Genomic DNA, 22768 nt, shown 5'->3' on the forward strand with positions numbered 1-22768 from the left:
TCATCCACCAATCATATTTCCTTTTGCCTTAGCCTGTCATAATTTTCTACCTTGCCTTCATGTCTCTCAAGTTTCCCTGACTTGCCATCGTCACATGCACATGCCAGTACTTGTTTTCCTCTGATCTGCCATCCGTTGCTGCCCCCTCTCAACCCGTCTGTTGCTCTCTTTCCTTACACTCCCTCTCTGCCTGTATCTCCCTCCTTCCACAGTTGTCCTCACATATTAGGTTCCCCTGTCCTATGCAGCAGAATTAGCCCCTGGAATCTCACACTCTTGTTTTTCTTTTTTTTTTTTTTTCTTTTTTTTTTGCTCCTGGGAAAGAGACAGCAGTGACAGCATGAAGGGAAAACCTAGCGAAAATACAGAGAAACACAGAGAAGGATTGCAATGAATCTGGGAAGATCAGGATAAAGAGAGAGAAGAGGAAGAAGCTGAACATCAATATGCTCTGTGTTTGATGCAGCTACACACTACTACAGTGGGCATGTGGCTGCCTGCACCGATCATTTCCCTGTACACTCTCCAGATGACTGGTGCAAGGTCTGCACTCATGTTGCTGAGTGCCTCTTTATTTATTTCAACTTTGTAATGTGAGCATACATTTGTTTCCAAAGACAACCTCGTCATTACTTTATGCTGGCTAACACACTGACCTCTGGACTCTACTGAACGGCGGATCTGGATCACTCCAACCCGTGTGAAGTACATAGGCGACCAATGTGGAGTTCAGGTAGGACCATCACTGACTACTCAACAACTCAATACCACCCACCACTGAGACTAGCTCCTTTGATACCTAAAAAAAACAAGAACCTGATAAGCCAGAATCCCCTCAATACTGCAATGTTTGGAGCAGAAATAAAGAGACAGTGACAGTCTTCCAGACAAGACTTTGACCTGCTTCTGACCCCTGACCTTTAACATGCATCATTGTACTGTATAATGCATGAAAGGAATAATTGAAGAACTCAGGAGAAATGAAACAAAGGGAGCAGCATTAATGCATTTAATGGCTAAATTGCTCCTTTAAAAGTGCAATAAGATAAAAGTGCGTAGCAGTAAAAGGTAAAATCATGACCAATGTGCAAAGTTAAATTTTGATTTCATTTTGATTTGCATGTGAATGAAGCAACTTATTCTTCTTTTCCTTTCGGAAAAGGGGGTCACCACAGCGAATCATGTGTCTCCATTTAACTCTGTCCTCTGCATCCTCTTCTCTCACACCAACTAACTTCATGTCCTCTCTCACTACATCCATAAATCTTCTCTTTGGTCTTCCTCTAGAGCTCCTGCCTCGCAGCTCCAACCTCAGCATCCTTCTAGCAATATATTTACATGTTCTCCTCCGAACATGTCCAAGCCACCTTAATCTGGCCTCTCTGACTTTATCTCCAACACATCTAACATAAGCTGTCCCTCTGATGTCCTCATTCCTGATACTGTCCATCCTCGTCACTCCGAAAGAGAACCTCAACATCTTAAGCTCTGCAACCTCCAGCTCTGCCTCCTGTCTTTTCTTCAGTGCCACTGTCTCTAAGCTGTACAGCATCTCTGGTTTCACCACCGTCTTGAACACCTTTCCTTTCATTCTCGCTGATAGTCTTTTATCACACAACACACCTGACACTTTTCTCCACCCGTTCGAACCTGCTTGCACTCACCTCTTCACCTCTTTTCCACACTCTCCGTTGCTCTGAACCGTTAAAGTCCTGTAGCTTCTTTATTTCTGCTCCCTGTAACCTCACAGATCCACTTGTGTCCCTCTCATTCACACACATTCCTCTGCTTTCCAGAGCAAACCTCTGCTCATCTGCAAACATCATAATCCATGAAGAGTCTAACCTAATCTGTCAGCCTGTCCATCACCAGAGCAAACAAAAAGGGCCTCAGAGCCGATCTCAGAGCTCCACCTTGAACTCCTCTGTCAGACCTCACCACAGCCTTGCAGCTCTCATACATGTCCTGCACCACTCTGTCCCACTTCTTCTTAGCTAACCTCTTTCTTTGTGTACACTCCTGAACTTTGTTGTTCCACCATCATATCTTGTCCACTTTCCTCTTTCATGACACACTGAGTACAGTCCTACCTGTCTCCCTGATCACATTAGCTGTCGTGGTCCAGTCATCTGGCAGCACCTCCTGAGTCAACTCCTCCCTGAAAACTTCACAACATTCTTCCTTTTATAACTTCCATTACTTTGTCCTCTGCTGTGCCTTAGTCCTCTTCATCTTCCTCACCATCAGAGTCATTTTACACACCACCATCCTGTGGTGTCTGGCTACATTCCCCCCTACCAATACTCACTGATCTCCTTCAGATTACAAAGTCGACACAGGACATAGTCCACCTGAGTGCTTCTACCTCCCCTATTATATGTCGCCCTATGTTCCTGCCAGAAGAAAGGGTTCTCTACAGCCATTTCCATCCTCTATGCCTAGTCTAGTCTAGTCTATGCCTCTAAGTCTAGTCAGTTTAAACATCACTAATGACATCAAGGGGAGGTCTAATTCCAGTGTGTGGGTACATGTCGTAAATTTCAAATGATTACGCATTGTCAGCTTCAACTGTGTGCTATGTCCCAATTTACGTCTGTTAATTCAAGGTTTACTAAATGAATGAGTTAAACTCTCATTGGTTTATGTAGAAATGTTCCTGGTAATAAAAGAAGAAAAAACTAATTACACTGATATCTCAGTTTTATAATAATTAGGTCATCAGTGTGTTTATAAGGTAAAGTGCCAAAGTGTTCCCTATGAACATGACTGAAGGCTGAAAACTGTTATTTCCAGTAAAAATATGATATTTGACTAAACAGAGAAAAGTTTTAATTTAAGGTCTAATGTAACCAAGCTAATGTACATATAGGCACTGTAACCTTCTACCTCTTTGCTGTACAGACATCTATGTTTAGTCCAGTGTGTGCATGTGTGTATATTTGTGTACAGTGCCAATCCAACATTCTCGATCTCCATACTACCATTACTTATTTTAACCTCTGAAGTGCAGTAAAGAGTTGCCCTGGTCTGTGCTTGGACTTCCCCCGATACACTGTGCTTGTCACTTTGTCAAGGACATTTTAAGACTTTCTCTGACCACAAATCACAAACCGTAGAATAACTAAAATCAATATAATGGTAAAGAATTACCATTATATTATAATAATATTACCAGTCACTAGGGTTTCTCTATGGTGAGCTTTGTTAAACGTCTTTCCTGAGCTGCTCTCATCTCTTCATCTTTGCCTGGTTGGCCACCTGTACTGTAAGTGGCTGTCTAAACACATGCTTTAGGCTGTTTTATCATTCATCCAACACTGGCAGAACTCCTCAGGACTCACTGCTAACGGTTACGTCTAAATTTAGAGTTTAACAAGCCTGTCGACACAGTTATGGCCTCCAGGGGCAGAAACAGTGATAGGATGGTTGAGGTCAGATGCATATAATCACACATGCACACGCAAAACTACTGACTACACTGCAACCATGAAACTAATCACCTAAACACATACATGTTAGGGAAATTTCTTTTTACAAATAAAATGTATTTTAACAAGATGTAATAGAAGAAATTTAATTATTTGTTGATGCTACAAATAAGTGTATGTAATGTTATTCTAAAATGAATTAAAAAACACTAAAGCAACTACAGAAAACATACAGTATGGACTTTGAGGAAAAACCTGCCAGTGGATGAATCTAATTTGTAGACTCCTGCAATTTATTCTTTGGCACGTGTGAGTGCCAGAAGTTTGTTTTGCGTTCATTTTGACAGTAAGAACATACAATTAATAATTAATTTTATTGAACTTTATTGAACCTGATAAAACCCCTTTAATCCCTGAGAATGTTCTGTGTGAGTGCCTCAGTAAGTGAACAACTTAAAGCTCTACCATACTGTACATCCCATAAGACATACAGATGCAAACAGACACACATGCAGGATGGTGTGTCACCTGAATCCAGTGGTCCGGTTTCAGTTTCCAATGGTGACATCCATTAAAGTCATGCTGTGTCTGCCCCTCCATCCACAGACAGCCACATTAGCACCTGGCCCATTGGCCACAACAATACACCTGCTTGCATTATTCAGCCTGACTCTACTAATGAGGAAACCTTATCTCACAGACACACACACATACGCACACACACACACACACACACACACACACACACACACGGGCTGACACAAAGCATTATTTGATGCATGGGTTGTATTTATTTTTTGTTATAACACTGAATACATTAGCACAGCTTTCCACTTTAATACATTATTCTGTTAAATGTTATGGAAGTGAGTGTAGTAAGTTTTTGAGCTCATTCAGCAATCGCTGCCTCTGCCTGTCAAACAGCTGTGAGCATCCTTCATTCTGCTGTTTCAACACATCTTCCCCCCTTACACTTTCATCCCAGAGTCAGTCTGTGTTAACCTCAGTCTCTCCTTCCATCCCTTTGGTGCTCCGTCAAATCTCTCAAGCTGTCAGTCTCTTTCTTTTTGTGCTGTTCACACAGCTGTCTGGAATGACACAGTGCGAACTCGGTCAGCAATTTTCAAATGTATGACTGTTCAGAGCAAATATCCAGCCTCTATAGGGGGGAGGGTGTCAGGAGGGCAGACATTAACGTGGATGTTGCAGATGCTGTCAATGTGTATGACGTAAAGAATAAAGTGAGACAAGAGAGACATGAGAAAAAAATCATCAATAGTAAAAAGGACAGAAAGTGTGACAGAGAGAGAGGGAGAACAGAATTGACAGCAATGTTATCACTCTGCCTCCTGATTCAAACACCCCAAGAAAACGCTCAGCTCCCACTGCCTTCATTGGCCAAGCCTTCAACCAATCATGGCTCAGAAATGCAAGGTGCCTTTAGCTCATACCCAACCCCAAAATACAAAATATGAGAGAGAGAGAGAGAGAGAGAGAGAGAGAGAGGCATGCTGTGGTGCAGAGGTTCCTCCATTTCAGCTGTATTGGTGCTCCTTCTGCTAGACTCAGTATATAACAGTGAATAAATTACAGGCTTTCTTGCAGTAGATTGAGTACGTGTGGTATTGCAGTGAGCGTTGCTGCTGTGACTGTCCTCTGGCAACAACTGGCTAAACAAAAGCCACCGTGACAAGATCTGAGAAGCTGCATCTCACGTGGACAAGCAGAAGAAGTGGCACACTGTAGGGATGCAAAGTCAAGGTTGTGATGCTGGATGTCTTTTCCACATTTGACCTTTAACAGGCAGAAAGGTGGGCGTTTTAAGGTTTAAGTCTCCTCAGTAGCTGATCAAAAAAGAAGAGTTGAGCAGGACGGTAACGTGAGGAAGAGAAGTTGACAGTGGAAGGATTCAGGATGATATTGGGTAAGACAGCTCTAGAAAGCTTTTCTCCCTCTTTTTTCTTATAGACATTTTTGTTTTATAATTACATTTCTTTTCTGTGTGTTCACTCATGTCACAAACTTTTGGCTGCTGTCTCCAAGTAAGATGCATTCCACAAGATCTCTTTACTTTGATATACGTGATTAAAGAACTGGTGTGAGCCAGTGTTGTTTTTCTTAAGTTTCAGGAGCAGTCATCGCAGTTATTCAAATGAGAACTTCTTAGTTAAATTAATGCTAGATAGAGAAGACAGAAATATCCAGACAGTGTTTAAAATTACTCAGTGAATCTGTATACACAAATATACAAAACAGGGCAGTACAAAAATAGTTAAGGATGAAGTTGTTGTGACACTAAAAGATCTAATCAGTTATACACCCTAAAGTAATAATTCACAAAAGTTAGAAAGTATGCCAAGAATATCAAAATACATCACATTGTATGTTAGAAAACTTGCCTGTAGTCCAACATCAGTGCGTTATATGATCAGAAATCTGCCTAAAGGCCAAAACCTTCATGTAAAACACAATGTAATTTATCAATACAACCCCAGTCTCACCAATGAGCTACACTATAAAGCATAATGATGACGTCAGGCACCATCTCAGCTTACATCATTTATTTGTTCATTTTTTTAAATATCTGTGGAAGACAATACTAAAGAGTCTACCTCCATTCAGTCATTCCCTGAGCTTATTCACTGTGTCTACATACCCAAATTTACTCTATTTTTCATACAAAATATTAAAAGGAGTACAAACAAGAAAGAAGATATCATAAAGCCATTCATACAGTGAAATCTGCTAATTTTTTCCAAATGTGTTGGTTAAAATTTTATAGTAATAAATGTTGCAACCGAAGTTGGTTTGGGTTTAGTTGAGAGTACACAGAGATTCGACGGTATAAATATCTTTGGTCAAATTTCTAATTCTGTTTTACTTTGTGTAGCCAGATTAAATATCTCGATGTTTGTCACTGCACAACATTAACTAGTAGCTGTTGAATGTGTTCAGTGAAAAAAAAAATACATGAGTGAATACTGTTTTTAGAATTTGCCAAAGAAGATGCATTTAGATAATTTGATCAATGTGACGCAGTCATGTAGAACATTTACTTTCACATTGTGCGTAAGATTACTTTTATTGAATTGGATTAAGCATCCTTGTTCTCTGTATGTGTTAATAACATTTTTACCCCTGCCTAAGTCTTACTATGATCTTAACATGAGGTTGAGCATCTGGTAATCTGTCTCCTGGTGCAAACGTTGTGTGCATTGCACACTTTACAAACTGACACATGATCATGGCAACAACTTGGGGAGATGGCGTTTTATAACCTGTATTAGGTTGCCTTCCTGCAGATAGAGATGTACATACAGAGACCGAAATAGTGTGCATGAAAGGAAAGGGCTGTGACAGTGTTGACAAACAAAAACGGACGGATGAACATGGAGAGTGACCAATCTTCTCTTTTCCTGCTGTGCTTCACCAACAAAACTTTATATCTAAACCTTTCCATTTTAAACATTATGAGCACTGAAATATAGAGGAAATGTGATGAAGCTGGCTCATCTCTCTCAATACATAGCAGAGTAAAGCATACTTTAGTAAATCCTGTGCGATTTCTATGATGAATATTTCAGATCCACTGGTCTGAGTTTTTTATTTATTAAAAGATAGGCTTAGCCTTCCTCTAGTCTGATGCTAATACCTCGCTCAGCACTATCAAAAAGTTCATGTCCGCCATGATTGTTCAGACAACTAATGTAAGATAATGTATGTGTGTTTGTGTGTGTGCACCCACACCACAGTACATAAATGCTGTACATAAACACACACACAGAAAAAAAATACACAGGTGCATGTAGTCCCTGATAAAAAACATGACCTTTAAATCGAGGTAATGCAGTACTGGCATTTAGAAATGTGCCTTTCACTCTGGAAGTTTGACAAAATGACATACATTTCACACATCTGTGAAACCTGAACTGATTGCACAGAACAAAACCAGGACTGGTAAGCAAAGAGAAGAAGCTCGAATAACACTGAAGGTCTGTGGTTACATAACTTACAACATAAAGTGTCTGCTTACATGAAAAAGCACATGTTTGTTTAAATGCCACAGGAGTTGTATTTAGGGTTTATCTGGCAAGAACAATTTGTATTATCACTCATCTGTCAAGAGTTATGGAAAACTTGGCATGACTTAGCTTTTAGGAACCTCAAACCTCTTAAAGAGTAGACTTTCGTGATAAAGGCGTGACACATTTTGCTCACAAGAACTCAACTCATAGTTAACCGTAACCATCTTTCTCTAACATAGGAATAACCCAGTTTGTTAGCCACGTCTTTATTAACATTTCTGCATAACATCAGCCCAACACACGTGGGTCATGAGACAGCTTGTTTAAGAGACAACCAACTGAGCATCATATTGTTACAACAAAGAAACTAATCTGAAAGTTTTTTGTTATATCTCAGTTAAAAACCCATAGGACACAGGAGCTGCTCAAAACACAACAATAAGCAAAAGAAAAATGACTGCTACTTGTTTTCAGTTATCTACAGTATGGTGGAAATGCAAGTTCTAAAAAATGGTAAGGTATTATTAATCAAGGTTATAAGAAGTCTAGTATTTTCAGCACATTTATTTCAAGAATGTATAAATCTAAGACTGTAGGAATACTAATTAGGAATAGTGAGCTTAATGCTAGAAGATTTAGTTTAGCATATTAAAATGCTAAAATGCAAGACGTACGTCTGGACATTTCATTCTGGCCCAAAGACTTCTGTTTCGTACAATAATATTGAATGCTGTGTAGTTTGATCCCAAAATCAAATTAATAATTTCTGTAATGGTCCAACAGTATTTAAGAATTTTGATAATATCATCCAGCTGATTAGGAGATGGTGTTTTTGAAGCCAGCATCAAAGACAGACTTGTCATTTGATTTGGAAGACTCACTGACTATACAGTGAGTGAGCATTGAAAGCTCAGCACAAATCACATTTGTCTGTCATTTACTGATTTCAGATGCCAAAATTGGCAAGAGCATCGTGTAAGTTTGGGTGAATACATACTGACTTTTTTTCAGTTTATTAAGGATCAAGTATTATTGCCTAACAGCGTCCTCTATGTTTTGTCCTGATAAGATACACCTGGCTCCTGTTTGTTAAATGTCATTGTTGTGTATTTGTGCGTTCACTCATTTACTCATGCTTTTGTGTTTTTGTGCTCGCTTGTGTACTTTACATTTTCAGCTTTGTATAGGTCTGTATCTGTAGTAGTGAGCTTTTCCAAGTCCCAGCAGATGTGTAAATGGTTTGACAAACAAAATGATAATGTGGGGCAGGGCTGGCGGTCATGTTGACACGGTAAATCTCTCAATGGCCCTCATTTTGCTCTGCTTCGTTGCGGGCTGTAGAGCTCTGAATTTGCCTCAAACTGTTCTTCATCATGACCGCAGTGTGATGAAAGAGAAAGTTAGCAGCCAGGTTCAGGATGTTCCAACACGTCCCTGTAGAGCTGAAGTCTGAGAGGAGCTACAGGGTAGGCAGATGCTCACAATCCATTATAAAAGTAAGCTCTTTAGGATCCAGCATGTTATCTTTCACACAACCACCCAGAGAACAAAGGCACAGCGGGATGATAATGATATTCTTCAAAAATATACTGTTACAATCACATCCTCTCTACTCATTCTATGGCTTAAAGGGAAATTGCAGTACAATATGTTATAATTATTGACCATCAGATTTGTGTCTATTGTGACTACAATATACAGTAGCTTTACCAAACTTTAAGCCTCACGAATCTTTCATATGCTGAAATAAAGACGTGACATGTCGACAACCCCTGTAGACAAAAAGAAACTATTCATATGTGTATATCATTTTGCATTTGAGAGCCAATTAAATGCAGCTGTACTGACTTGGCTGCATTCACCACCGTATATCACTCAATATCTCATGAGCTGTAGCTTAGCAGTGTTGAATCTAACTGCTTCCTTCAGGTAGCAGATGGTATTTCTTCTGTACATTAACCTGCAGGTTAACAGGGCTCTTTACCTCCTCTGGTCACCTTGGACTCACCTCAAAACATGCAGCTTCCTCCTGCTCCTCCAGTGTTTTCCTCTTATTCCACCTAATCTCCCCTCCTCATCCAGACCTCTTTTCCTCGCTCAACCTCCTTTTTTTTTATATTCCTTGCCTATTATGGGAGGGTTTAATGATGTCGCATTATCAGATGCTACAGAAAGACATACAGAATTGATAATGATAACATTTTGGTCAGGAAAAGTCCAAACAAAGCAATGGATTACAATTATTACATAATCATTTTAATGGGAGCACTGCAAAATCTGTCGGAGAAAACGAAAGTCTTGATTACTTACAAATCCTGCATAAAATCAGAGAGTGGAGCTGCACAAGGACTGGCTGATCTCAAGAGCAAAGCATAAAAACAGACACACAAACACATTTCCAGTGAAAGAGGACTTCTGAGAGCTCTCTGGGAGCTGGCATTTAAGCCTGGCCACTGGGGTGCAGAGCATCTATCATTAAAACAAAGTGCAGCCTGAAATCAACTGTACAGCAGTACTCAGCTCTCCTCTTCACTGTGTCCTTTCTTAACTGTCCAGATCACAGACAGACCAATAAAGCATTAATCATTGCTGTGCCTTTAAGTTACTCCTTTTAGATGATAATTCATTCAAACTACAAAGGTTTATGTGTGAGTGTGTGTGTGAGTGTGTATTGTCATCAGTTCCATGCTTAGGGTGAAATAGTTGCTTTGACTTGAGGGTAAGCTGAGCTGCAGTAAATTGGATTTCATGCTCAGTCCTTCACAGCAGCGGTATGCGACACTAAGACAGAGCCATCTTCATCCTGCAAGCACGACAACGTTAACACTAGACCCTTGCATTACATGAGAGAACTGTACAGAAACAAATGATTTTCAAAATTTACAGAAATATGATGATGTGGCAGCCAAAAGCTCAGCGCTGCTACCTCAAAACAACAACAGGACTTATAAATAAACAGTGGTGTCATTAACAAATGCTCATCATCAACCACCAACTGCTGGATCAACATGACGCTGTTTCTTTTTCACATTGCCTTGTACACAAACCAGCGATAATGGCAAAAAAGGAGAAAGTCGATTCACTGCTTTTGTGTTGCCATTTACCTGTCCCTCTCTACTCTACTAATAATGGGGGGTGTTTGGCAAAGGAGACCAGATACAGAAGCTCATTTCAGAGCCATCTTTGCCCCGCAACCCATTTAGGTGGAGATGAGAGGCGGCTAGCACAGTGTGTGTAGCTGAGGAGCCTAGAACTAAAGGTGGCTGCATTTCTGCTGTCTTTTAAGTCTATTTCCCTTTTTTTGGTGGAATCCTGCTGCATTTTTTGCCACTCGTCAGAGATCATGCTGGCAGACAGCTTGTCAACCAGTCTCTTGTCCCTGTCCCTCCTGCCCCCAGCATGAAGCACAAAGATAGAGGCAGGCAGGGAATACTGAGAGGCTTCAGCAACGTCACTGACATTGACATTACCTCTGTGATCATTTAATCTAAATTGGCTAAATGAATTGCCAATTTGCGAGGCCTTAGTCACAGCATATTGCTGTGTGCATACCTGTGTGTACACACGTCCCGATTTGTGAAATCTACTGTGATGATAAGATTCTGCGTATGGTTATTTTTCTTTTTTTTCCCTGTGTCTCTTCATTTCTGTTCCACTACCTCTTGCTCACAATCTACACAAAAATTCAATAAGCTATTACACAGGCATTGATCTTTTTCTCACCCAAACATTTGCATTAGAAAAAAAGTCTGCAAGATGAGGGGGTTGGGTGAGACGGAGCTGTCTGTTCATTTCAGTAGAGAGAAGAAGCAATAGATGGTGAGGCCTGGATTTATGGACTTTGGCAGCACTTTAACACTTTAACTCAGAATGTGTCCAATCAATGCTCTCTTTCCCTCCATGGTCGCTGTTGAGGAGTCGTCGCGTTCACTTATCTGATGTCATTGTAAATCACTCAGAATGGAGGCTAGGTCAGGGGATACTGGTACAGCTGCTACACTGACACTGTCGTGGAATAGTGCAGAATATGAAACTGAAAATAATGGGTGTCAGCTTTAAATACATCGATTGTGTTTGTAACTAGACTGCAGCTATAAGCAGTCTAGTTACTGCAGCTATAAGTCTCAGCTATAAGGATTCTCACCAAATCCTTATAGCTGAGACTAAGCCTGTTTTCAAGTCATATGTTTAATTACATCGAAAGCACTTTTCCACTTTAAGCTTGACTTTTAGGAAGGTTAAAGAAAATGTCTGATTTGTATTTTGTATATAGTCAACAAATCCCACAAATATCAAATACCAAGGCCCAGCCCAACAATTAAATCATTATTTTTTTCACATATGGTAGTTTATCTCTCTGACCTACATTTCTGGCCAAATAACTAATAAAAACACATAAATGAGCTGCACAGTCATTCCCACAAACATTTTAAAACTTGAACTTCCTTATCCTGGAGTTGTCATTTCACTCATGCCTTCATTTTTAAATGCTGGAGTGAACTAAGGTTCATTACCACTATTTTATCACTTTGTGTGATGTTTGCTGTAGTGGGATTCAAGACGTGATAATGGTGGTCAAGGGAGCTATGGGAATAATAGACTGACATTTAAATTGCAACCACTTTTTATTTCTCCTCCCACCTTCTAAACATATTCCTTCCTCATGCACAACATGCAAAATAAGCCACACTCAAATGACAATAGCTACAGCTGAGCTTCAGCTGCCAGAGCTTCACAAGGACTAAAACAGTCCAGAGGAATGCTAGGAGGAGAGACTAGGAAGAGATCGGTCTATTTCTGATCCTGACACCACATTCTTTGCATCTCCTCTTCTCAGTGAAAGGAAGCTCCTCTGCTCTTACCAAAGTAGGACTTTCTTTACACCATTTTGACTAGTGACCAGCCTTTCTTTTCACTTCTAATAACATTGCTAAGCAATTACCACAAAGCAAAGGCAGTAAATAGCAATGATAGCATAGATTCTCAGGAGAAAAGATTATAGAAATTCTCTCTGCGTAGCCAGATTGGGCCTGAAGCCCTGCGCTGGCTTTACGCTAAAGGTAACAATAACACTGGGAAGCAGAAGTCAAGTGGGGGAGTGAAAAAAAAGAGGATGACAATGAGGAAAAAGAGGAAGTGGAATGTAGAGAGTGAAACATAAAGAGGATGACGATGACGTGGAGGAGGAAAAAATCAACTATAAGAAGTGGTGCTTGAATCAGAGAAAGCATAGATGAGGTATACAGAGGCAGGTAGAGAGAATAAGAGACCATGAAATAAGGATAGAAAAGCTTGGTGATAGCTTGGTGAGAAAGGCAGAGGGAGAGATGGAGAAAAAGTGGATATCTGCAGCACCCCAGCTGTGACGCTTAAGGAGCTTAGTTCTCCTGCCCATCATATAGGACTGCTCAAGTGCAGGCATTCACTACTTCTACTACTGAGAGAAAAGTAGCAGCTCAGCAGAGAAGGAGAGAGGTGTGGGTGATAGTGGGGCCCAGTACATTAACATGACAGAAAATGAGGTTTAGATGGGCTTTAAATAATTTGTTTTTTTGGGGGGGGGGGAATTCCTTTTTAAGGTTTCTTGCTCAGATTTAGCTGTAATACTTGTTTGTACAATAAATATGAATCTACTTCTAGCAGCTAATTAGTTTCTAACATTTGGGCCACCTCATTGATTTGAAATAGGTTTTGAAAATATTTGAACCACCTCTTCTTATAATGCTCCTTAGTATGACTCCACTAACAACTTTGACCTCAATAATAAAAACATATTAGAATTATCACTTTTCTGACAATTTCAATCTCAAAACTGAGAAATTAAAACATTGTAAAAGTAGAATTCATGGCAGAGCTGCTGTATTGGATTGCATTAAATTGCAGGTGGTCTAACGTTATGCTTTAACGGTGTATGTTATAGTTTGTAGATGTATGTGCTGAGAAACTTATTTTAACTCACTTATTTAAACATTCAGCATTAAAATCATACATCCCAAAACTTCCAACTATCCCTTTAAGGAAATATTATTGCTAGAAATCTGCAGATTTTCATCTTCAGTATCTTATGTAACTGTTTGTGGATCTACCACAGGAAGTGTGAGCCGACCGGGGCCAGTCCCTGCCTTCCTCAGGAGCCCACCTGTCATCCCACCCACGCTGGACATGAAAGCTTTCCTCCAGTTCCCCCTGGAGTCCCCTCACCCAGCCAGCATCAACCTTTTCCACAACTTTAACACAGTGAGTACGCACTAGCACCTGCACACAAGAATAATTACACATGTGTCTAGGATTTGTTTCACTTAACAGAAAATCTGGTATTTAGTTGTGGCTTAGGAGTGTTCACTGAAGACAAGTGATAAAATGCTGAGAGTTTATGCTATATAATTCAAAATGATTACGTGAACTCTGTTAACTTTTATTCAGCAGGGTGAGTTTCAGCATAATTGAGAAAATGCCCAGGCAAGTGTTTTACTGCAATAAAATGAGTTACAGCTAATGGGCTGAATAAGAGGCACAGTCTGTGTTCACTACAGTCAGCATTTTCTGTGACTCCTCATTTCTAGATTGGGTTTCATGTGAAGGTCAGTTTGGCGACAAGCAGGGACGCACATGCACCACACACGTTAGAGTTCAGCTCATTTACATGCACTCAGGCAAAAAGACCCTCACAAGTCTACAATTTATCCTGCTTCAACAAGGACATGAAGTGCGAACACAAATAGCAGCTCACCTTGATTCAAATCATCAAAATTAAAAAATTCAACCAGTGATGGAAGGCTGCAACTTGGCATGAGACAAGCACGACAACCACACTTTGCCTGCTTGTCTTTATAGGCTGCAGGGACTGAAAAAACATGGATAAGGGCAAACCGATATAAACACCTGACTGTTGTAACTACTGTCTCAGCCACAGTTAATATCTGTTGCAGTTTGGGGAAAACTGTTCTATGGAGTGTGGAGTTCTGTGAGTTTTCTAGACAGTTTTTATTACCGCGTTCACAGGCACAGTAAATTCTACACATTGAACATTCTGTAGATTAAACAGAAGATGCCATGTTTTTTCATTGACTCATGCAGTAAGCTGGAATAAGCAAAGGATTAGGACTTTTTCTTTCCTAAGTTATTTGTTAGAAGATGTTCTTATTACTATAGATACAATTTTGTGTCCAGTAGTTTTTTTGTTGATATAGAAAAACGTCCATATGAGCTGCAGAGTGCAAACAGGCCTAATATTTCTCCGGAGTTGTAAAAATGAAGATAAAGTAAAAATAAAACTCAATCTCTCATGCGTTAAAAAAAGCTATTTTGTATTTAAGATACACCTAAATAAATCTAAATAAAGAACATGCTTGTTATTGTATATGTAACAGGTATTTACTGCAGTGTGATCCAGTCCAGCTCCTCTGACACTGCAGTAACTGGAACAGATTTAGGCATCTGTATCGGGAATGCAGTGTTTTAACTCTGAAGCAGGCTCATAAAATCCAACCTACAGTTTTTCTTTCAGCCACCATGCATCGCAAAGTCTCATCCTCATCTCCAGTTCACAATTCTGATTCTTGCTTTCTGTGGATGCATGAAGCTTCTTGGTGAACACTAGTTATAAATCTAAACTACCACACAGCTGCACTCATAACCCTGTGTTAGTGTTGACATGTTGTCAGATGATGTCTCTGTCTCTCTAAGATGGGTCATAATGAGATTACATTGCTTTTTTATACATGTTCAGTCACCCTGTCTCCTAAAATGTTCCTGAACAACTAAACTGCAAAAGGTAAAATAATTTCGTTGGGAACATTTGATGTTTGAATTATACCCCACTGCAAATTTCGTAATAAATGGGGAGACATCACTACAGACATGTATAGAAAAGTGAATAACACTAGTGTAGTGGCAACTAGGCAGCACACAGCCCTTTAATATCAGAGATACGGGTTTCACCAAATACATTTTATTTGCTCTCCTCCCATTATTGTAACCATACAGTCTAATCATTTACCTGGTGTACCACTGCTATAAACTGTTAGGTGATTCCCATGAGGCAGGGTTTGTCATCTATTTTCTCATTACTTTTTTGTTGCTCATGATAATTATAAGTGCAAACCATTGTTAAAACAATCCACATTTTCAAATCAATTTTGCCTTTGTCCTTTGTTATTTTTTTCTATGGGTTGGAAAATAATTACTGAATCTACCCAGTCTCATCCAGCTGAATTTCGTGCATTATCAAAATAAGTTTAACCTGACTGATGAAGATTGAAAATGCCAGCCAGGTACAGTGATTCCCACGTAAAGCCAATTTTTACCTAAATTAAAAATGACACATATATTATTTAAACTTAACAGCATCAGATTGATGTGAAACAATGGTACAACCAAAGCCTCATTTTTTTTCATTATGGGGGAAGCTTTCAAAGAAAAGAAAAAACACAGTAAACAAGAAGCTAAACCTTTGTGCACTCTGCAGCCAGAGCTCTTGATTACTGAGAACAAAACTTGTTACTGAGAGTTGAACTCGATTCTCCCATATAAAAGACCTTCACAGTGAAAAAAACAGCATCATGTCTAAGTAGCAATTGTCTGTGAGTTAACTAGATAAAGTCAGATTGCCAACATATTTAGTGACCATGAAACTTTATTTTTAGGAAATGTTTGTAGTTCTCATGGCTCTTGAATATTATACTGTATAAATTTTCTACTCCAGTGCCTTGTTGGTGTAAAAGTGCAGTACTACTGGTACAGTACATTATAATAGAGACTATGATATGCCTGTGCACTAGGATGCAGTAATTATGAGTGTAAGCTAAGCGCCACCTACAGATGACATATACTATAATCATATTTCATTCCGCGGCATCAAAGATGAGCATCCGCCATATATGTGACCAATATACATGCCCGAGACCGACACTTTGAATGTTTACATCTGTAAACATTGTATACTGATTCAAAATGCTCACAGCTGCAACAGCTGTAACATAATTCAGCGTCATGGATGAAATTTAGAAAGAAATCTGTAGTAGTAAAACATGCATGCATTTCCAAAACAATCTGTACTGAGCTCAAGATTACAATTTTTGTGAAATAAAAAACAATTCTGACAGAAATATAAAAAAATAAAACAGTAAATAAAGGTAGATGCTGTAAATCATTACTGATGTAATAAAGGCTCTACTGTTTAAGGGAGGGAAAGGGAGGGCAAAAGTGGCCTATTAGGTTAATAATGTTAAAACAGTAGAAACAGATGTATGGAGATATAGAAGGGAATAGGTGGTCAATGATAGGGAGAGAAAGTAAGTTCATCATCGTCCATAACATCCACTAGTTAGAGATGGTGGTATGGAGAGTGATTCTTGTTTTTCTTGTTCTAATTTGTTGGCATTCACTGAGTAACATACTGACAATATGTTACTCAGATACACACTCACAACCCAAAAACTGTTATGTCACTCACAGATGATGCTGGCACAGAAACAAATGTACAGGTTTAAACAAACTATTTTGCAAAGGTTTCAGGTCTCCATGTAAAAAAAACTCAGAACAAGAAAAGTAAATTGGAGATATGAGTTAGGAATAAAAAAAAAAACAGGCTCAAGTCTATAAATATTTTTAACAATGGATTCCAACAGGATTTAACTTTTAAACCAATTATACCTTTTCCCCTGGTGCCTGGAGCTTGAGAGTCTCTCATTTGGCAGCATGTGTTCACAGTCTGAACAGGAGATGAGAGGCTGAGAAAAACCCCAGTTTTCTTTTGGCAGTTTAATGAGGGCAACACCCAGCTCTGTGACTGCTGAACCCTGCCAATGGGTCAGAGAGCTCACATGAGTTCAATAGAGTCATCGAAAAACAAGGTAGTAAACATGTCATTAGAGGATTATGGTGCATTTCTGTGGCTGATATATATTTAGAAGATCTGGTATGATAATTTGTAACTTTTAAAATATATGTTAAACCTGAATTACTTCTTCCTTTGAATACTATTGTGAATCACCTAACAGGATAGGAATTGGACTGCATATGTCTAATGCCAGTAATTATACCTCTGTAATGACATGATTATGCTTCTGTTATTTACCTCCACAACTCTATGTTTCCTGTTACAACCTAATGACTTAATGTTAGCAGGGTAAAATTGTTTGTAAAATACATCTAATAATCTACCAAAAACAGGCAGCCTTTCTATTATCCTGTGTAATACTGTAGTCTGATCTTTCAAAAGAGGAGGTTTTGTGTTGCAAAAAACAAAACAAAGTACACATTTATGAAGAGAGAGAGTCTGTAATTAGGTACATCTAACCCCAGCATGAATTAATGTGTTTGAACAGCACCCAAGAACTCAGGCACAGACAGCAGCAGCAGATGCTGCTGAGAAAACACACACTCTCCTGTCCACATCAATCACTGCTTCCTCTTCAATTCAGTCTTCTACACTTTTTCTTATCTCCCAGCTTTCTTCTCTTTCAGTTGCTCACACTGTCATTCACCTGCACTTTTTGCTTTCAGACCTTACTCAGCTGTGTACTGCAGTTAGGAGAATCACAGAAACACAGCCCTCTGAGTTTCTCCTGTGTTGCTGAATCTTTAATGTGACCTCTGGGTTGTCTCTTCTCAGATGGACCCAGTCCAGAAGGCTGTGATGACACACACATTTGGGCCACCTATGGTGAAGACAAAGCGACCAATTATCTCCTGCAACGTATGCCAAATACGCTTCAATTCAGAGGTATAAAAAGCCTAAAAAATACTTTTGGTCTTTTTCAAAATGAATTATTCTTTAACAGTACAGACATTAAAACAGTAAACACCCTCTGCTTACAGAGGATGTCTGCAATTTCAATTGTCAAAATTTTCTACACCTCTGTTACTGGCCAAAAATAATTACACATTAACTACTCATACCCCTCCATTTGGGTGACTTTTTTCTTTATTCTAAAGTGAGTGGTTAAGAAACCTTAAAAAAAATGTTGCTCAAATGCTTCAAATCCCCATATCTTTGTACAGCAGCCTGAAGACAGTCCACTGCGTGTGCACAGCATCTCATGGTGGAATTAAGATGATTCAGACATTTCACATCGACTGTTCTTTAAACAAAGGAGTTGTAGTTTCCCTTTGTTTAACTTTGAAATGTTTAGGCTGGTTGGCATTGTTGACTTATGTGTTCGTGTTCGTTTTTTTTGTCCATGTCTGTAGTGTCAGGGAGACGCAACAGAGACCAACTAAACAGACAACATGAATAAAAGATTTGATTTGGTCATACAGCTTACCAAATCTGATTATTTTATTAAAATTAAAATAAGACTCAAAGTAGTTCCTATCTCAATGTCCAGTTAACTAGTTTAGTTCTCACAGCAGTAACCAAGAACTACTAAATTTGGCATTTTACTTCTTGAGGATCCACAGGTGTAAATAAGTAACTAAGAAATTCTGCCCCTGTTATCGTTGTAAACCGATAACAGTGAGTTGTTCGAGAGAAAGCTTGGCAAGCAAAGCAACAGTAGGAGGGTGCATAGCTTAGAGATTTAAGAAGACCTGTTAGGAAATTCATGTAACTTCAGAAGATCCTATGACATTTCCTAGAGGTCCTGAGCCCTACACCAGCTCTCCACACTCATTAAATCATGTCTTAAAAAGTTTGCTGGCTGGACCCCATGTTAGTTGGTGATTGACTGTACAGCTGGAGCAGTCAAAAACTTGGTTCACAGTTTGTCAGCTCCATTTTAAGCCCCTCCAGAAAGGATTGTGGGGAGCAAGACAGACACTGATGTAATTTTCACACTTCTGTATCAAAGTCTTGAGGGAATGCCAGAGGGCAGAACATGATTATAAATAGATTTTAATTTGCTTTCTGTTTAAAGCTACAATATGCAATACTAGCTGTGCAACTAAGACTTTAAATCAATCTACTCAGGGCATCAAATACTAACACTGTGTATGATGCACAGGATTTTACCTTGCCTGACTGGTTAGCAGCACAAACCTAATTCAAAAACCTGTAGAAGACAATGAGTTTAACAACAGAGGTCTTTAAGTCTGCTCCAGTGAAGTTTTGGGAGACGTAAGAGGGTGAAGCAGAAGGATGAACTGCACTAACAAGAACTTGTCCTTAAAGCTGACTGAGCAAATTTCCTCCACTGAGCTCCTGACAGATGTTGGTACTGTAAGCCAATATGAGCCAGAGGGACTAAAATCCGAGACCAAGAGTGGTGAAACTTTAGGAGGACTGACTTCAAAAACGTGAACTTCAAAAATAAATAACTCATAATGCGAACATCCAAAATCCAGATATTGAATGAAATAACCGATGTGCCAGGAGCATAGCACTGAGCCTTTCCCAGTGTTTTTGTACTTGTGAGTGCATATGTGCAGTGGAATATTTTTATGATCTGATACGGTTTTTCTTTGCATGGAGAAAAAAATAGTCCTGATGATAACAACCTACCACTGTAACCTTAAACCTAACCTGAGCAGAAATCAGAGAAGCCAGAAATTAAACAAGCCTGGCTAAAAATATACTGTACATGCATTCCAGTGATGAATTGCTACATAGTTATACTTTAAATGTAGTAGGTGTAAAGGACACAGGGAGGTCATCCGAAACTTGTGTCACAGTGCTCTGTTCTCTCTGTGAGGTTCTGCTTAATTATATCCCCAATGCTCAGACCTGCATGTTCTCTCATGGTCTTCACGAACATGGTTTACATGAATGGGTAGTGATTTTACATTCTGCTTAGGGGTCCACGGAATGTACGTGTTTGAAAAAGTTTTGAGCTACTGTCTCTGGCTCATGTCACATCTCTGTTATCCAATGAGATGTCTAATACTAAGCCCCCTGTTTGTCCAGCGTGCTGTTTGACTCAAAACTGGAAAGGGGATGAACAACCTGGGACAGTGTTCAGTGTGAACAGAGTAACAAAACAGATAAACTGGCCAACAGAAGAAAATAATCATGACTAAAGAGACCAAAAGTACTAGTAACAGGAAGTCGGGTGAGGTGCTACAAAATAAATGTGACAGGAAGTGGAGAAATGAAAACAAAGTTCAGAATCATGATGGCATCTGCTCTGCTGCAGCTCTCCAGCACTTTTCACAGTAACCTGAGAGACTTGACTTCAAAGAAAGGTGAACATTTGTTAATAATAAAGGATTGTTCTGGTTATATTGGCTTATCCAGGATGTATGGGTTGCACAGCAATGCAAAGGAAGACAAACATGAGCCATGAACATTTTCTTTCCTGTTTATGTTTCAGCAGGGCCTGTTATAAATACGTAAGATAGAGAGATTGATAGTGCATCTTCAGGTGCTTCTTACTGTTACAAAACTGTAATTACAACACTGCAATTCATTTCAGGCCACAGGGGAGAGATTAGCCTGCCAGTGCTTAGCCCAGCTCTGCTGCAAGCCTGACGTCACACAGTGCTGCATTAGCCACCGTCACCACTGCAGCACCATAATGGACCCCCACCCCCTCTCAATCCTCTTTTTCTTGTTCTTTTCTGGCCCACACCAAACCATGTTTCGTTTATAGCTTCTGTCTGCTTGTCATCTTAGTTTGCTCATCCTTTTCATTGTCAATTTTGTTTCTCTGTCTCCCACTCTAAGGTATACTTTACCATTTTCCCTATGCTTCCCCCCACTCTTCCTATCACTGCTGCCTGTACCTTATACAGCAGATCTGGTTGCTAAACTTGGTTGCTTTCTGTGCCTTTGTCCATTTGTAGATAAAACATCAAAGCACACCCTGCTCTGAGAAAAAAGGGATTTTAGGGACATTTATTGCTCCCATTTTCTCTCTCTCTCTTAAATCCCATCTCTGCCTCTTCATTCATCTTAGTCTCCCCCTTTCCTTGAGCTTCTTTGTACTTTCTCTCAGTACATTTTACCTACTATACTGAACATCATTCATATTTTATTATGATTCAGTTTTCCTCTTAATACAAATGTACAGATGTGTCGATTTCTTTTCAGCCAACTGTTTTTGCTGTATCCTGCCCCCTCCAAGCCTGTAAAGATGTTCATGCTTTAATTTACCTTTGCTGATTTCTGAATACCTAGCACTAAAGGTCAAAGAGTGAAAGCAGCAAAAGCCAGACAAAGAGTTATAGAAAGTGAAATAAAAAAAGAAAAAGAGCAATAAAATGTGGGAATTCCCACAATGAGAAAGTGTGGTTGAGTGTTTCTCCCTTTCAAGGTTGTAGCTGTCATTTGTTAAGTCTTGGGCCTTCATCTCCTTGTCTCATTCCAAGGCCTTGGGGAGCAGCAGCCACAGGAGTTGGGTTACACGGGCAGAGCTATATCTGCTATTCTGTCATCACCAATCAGGATGTGGGCTATATGGGTAACTATCATTGCCAGTTAATACCTGAGGCTCAGAGAGGCATCCCAGACAAGTCTTAGTGGTTGGTTTGCTTTAGTGAGGCATCCCACCCTGCACATCCCGAAACATGTACCTGTCGAAAGTCTTGTGCAGGTGCTTCAGCCATCTTATTGACATAACGAAACTATATTTGTGCCTCTCTGTTTCCTTTCAGTACATCTGATGCTGAAATGCACACAGCCTAAATCTGGACTTGGAAGGCAACAATTATTTCTCAGCCTAGCATCTCTAGACAGTATTTTAATATAGGCCAAATCTGCACCTAACAACTTAACATCTAAAGCTACTGTTAAGGGCCAGAGCAGTAAGAAGTAAGCTTGTTAGGGAAAATATACTGATATTAATAATATATACTAATATATTTTTTATTTTTGGTTTTATCATAAGGTGGTACTAGCTGTCAGTACAGGCCACAGAAAGAAACAATTTAAAGTATGCTCAATGTGTGAATTAGGGTGCACAACACAAATTTGTTGGTGTGGCAGCTGTCTGGTTTAGGTAGTTATCTAATGGTCATATTAATGCAAATACCATCTTTAGCTACAGTATGTGGGGTAACTCGTTTCATGTCAACATAGTAACTTTACCAGTGGGCTACTACTGTTTTTGAAGAAGGTAAAAAGGCCAGACTTTGTTTTAACTGTCAGATATGTTTAATCTGATATAATGTATGTTCTACTGTGGACCTGGAAAGTTGTGCAGCATGGCTAGCATCTTAGCTGGCTGGACAAACATGCACTGTCTGGCAACAGACGGGAAATTCACCATTACTGTTATATACAAATTTGTGGCAATATACAATTTGTCTGCTTTTGCCCCATGCATTTCTTTCATAAGCTTTAATATACTCTGTACCCACACTAATGACTTACTGAAATGTCCACACGTCTTTATATTTATAACTTCCCAAGTTTAAACAGATCCTCTTTACTACACT

At 39.4% G+C, this 22768-nt stretch overlaps 1 protein-coding gene and 1 long non-coding RNA gene across 3 annotated transcripts in view; one reads left to right on the plus strand and one right to left on the minus strand.

The window, feature by feature from the left end:
- The first annotated feature begins 258 nt into the window (after positions 1–258).
- The window catches only part of LOC137127062 (zinc finger protein 385A-like), a 30285-nt gene continuing 7775 nt past the window's right edge, over positions 259–22768 (plus strand). Inside the window, exons 1-3 of one of the 2 annotated variants that reach the window (XM_067503443.1) lie at positions 259–733; positions 13545–13690; positions 18069–18179. In XM_067503443.1, coding sequence (XP_067359544.1) covers positions 721–733; positions 13545–13690; positions 18069–18179 — 270 coding nt within the window. In that variant the 5' untranslated portion in view covers positions 259–720. Of the gene's footprint in view, positions 734–4512; positions 5353–13544; positions 13691–18068; positions 18180–22768 lie in introns of those variants that run through there. The other variant, XM_067503444.1, reaches the window with a different exon arrangement.
- Positions 4410–11588, minus strand: LOC137127068 (uncharacterized). The gene is made up of 3 exons (XR_010914373.1): positions 9764–11588; positions 9462–9618; positions 4410–4516 (listed from the first exon to the last, which is right to left on the minus strand). It is a non-coding gene; the product is annotated as an uncharacterized lncRNA (long non-coding RNA).

The sequence above is a fragment of the Channa argus genome, chromosome 5 (assembly GCF_033026475.1).
Source record: "Channa argus isolate prfri chromosome 5, Channa argus male v1.0, whole genome shotgun sequence".
NCBI lineage: Eukaryota > Metazoa > Chordata > Actinopteri > Anabantiformes > Channidae > Channa > Channa argus.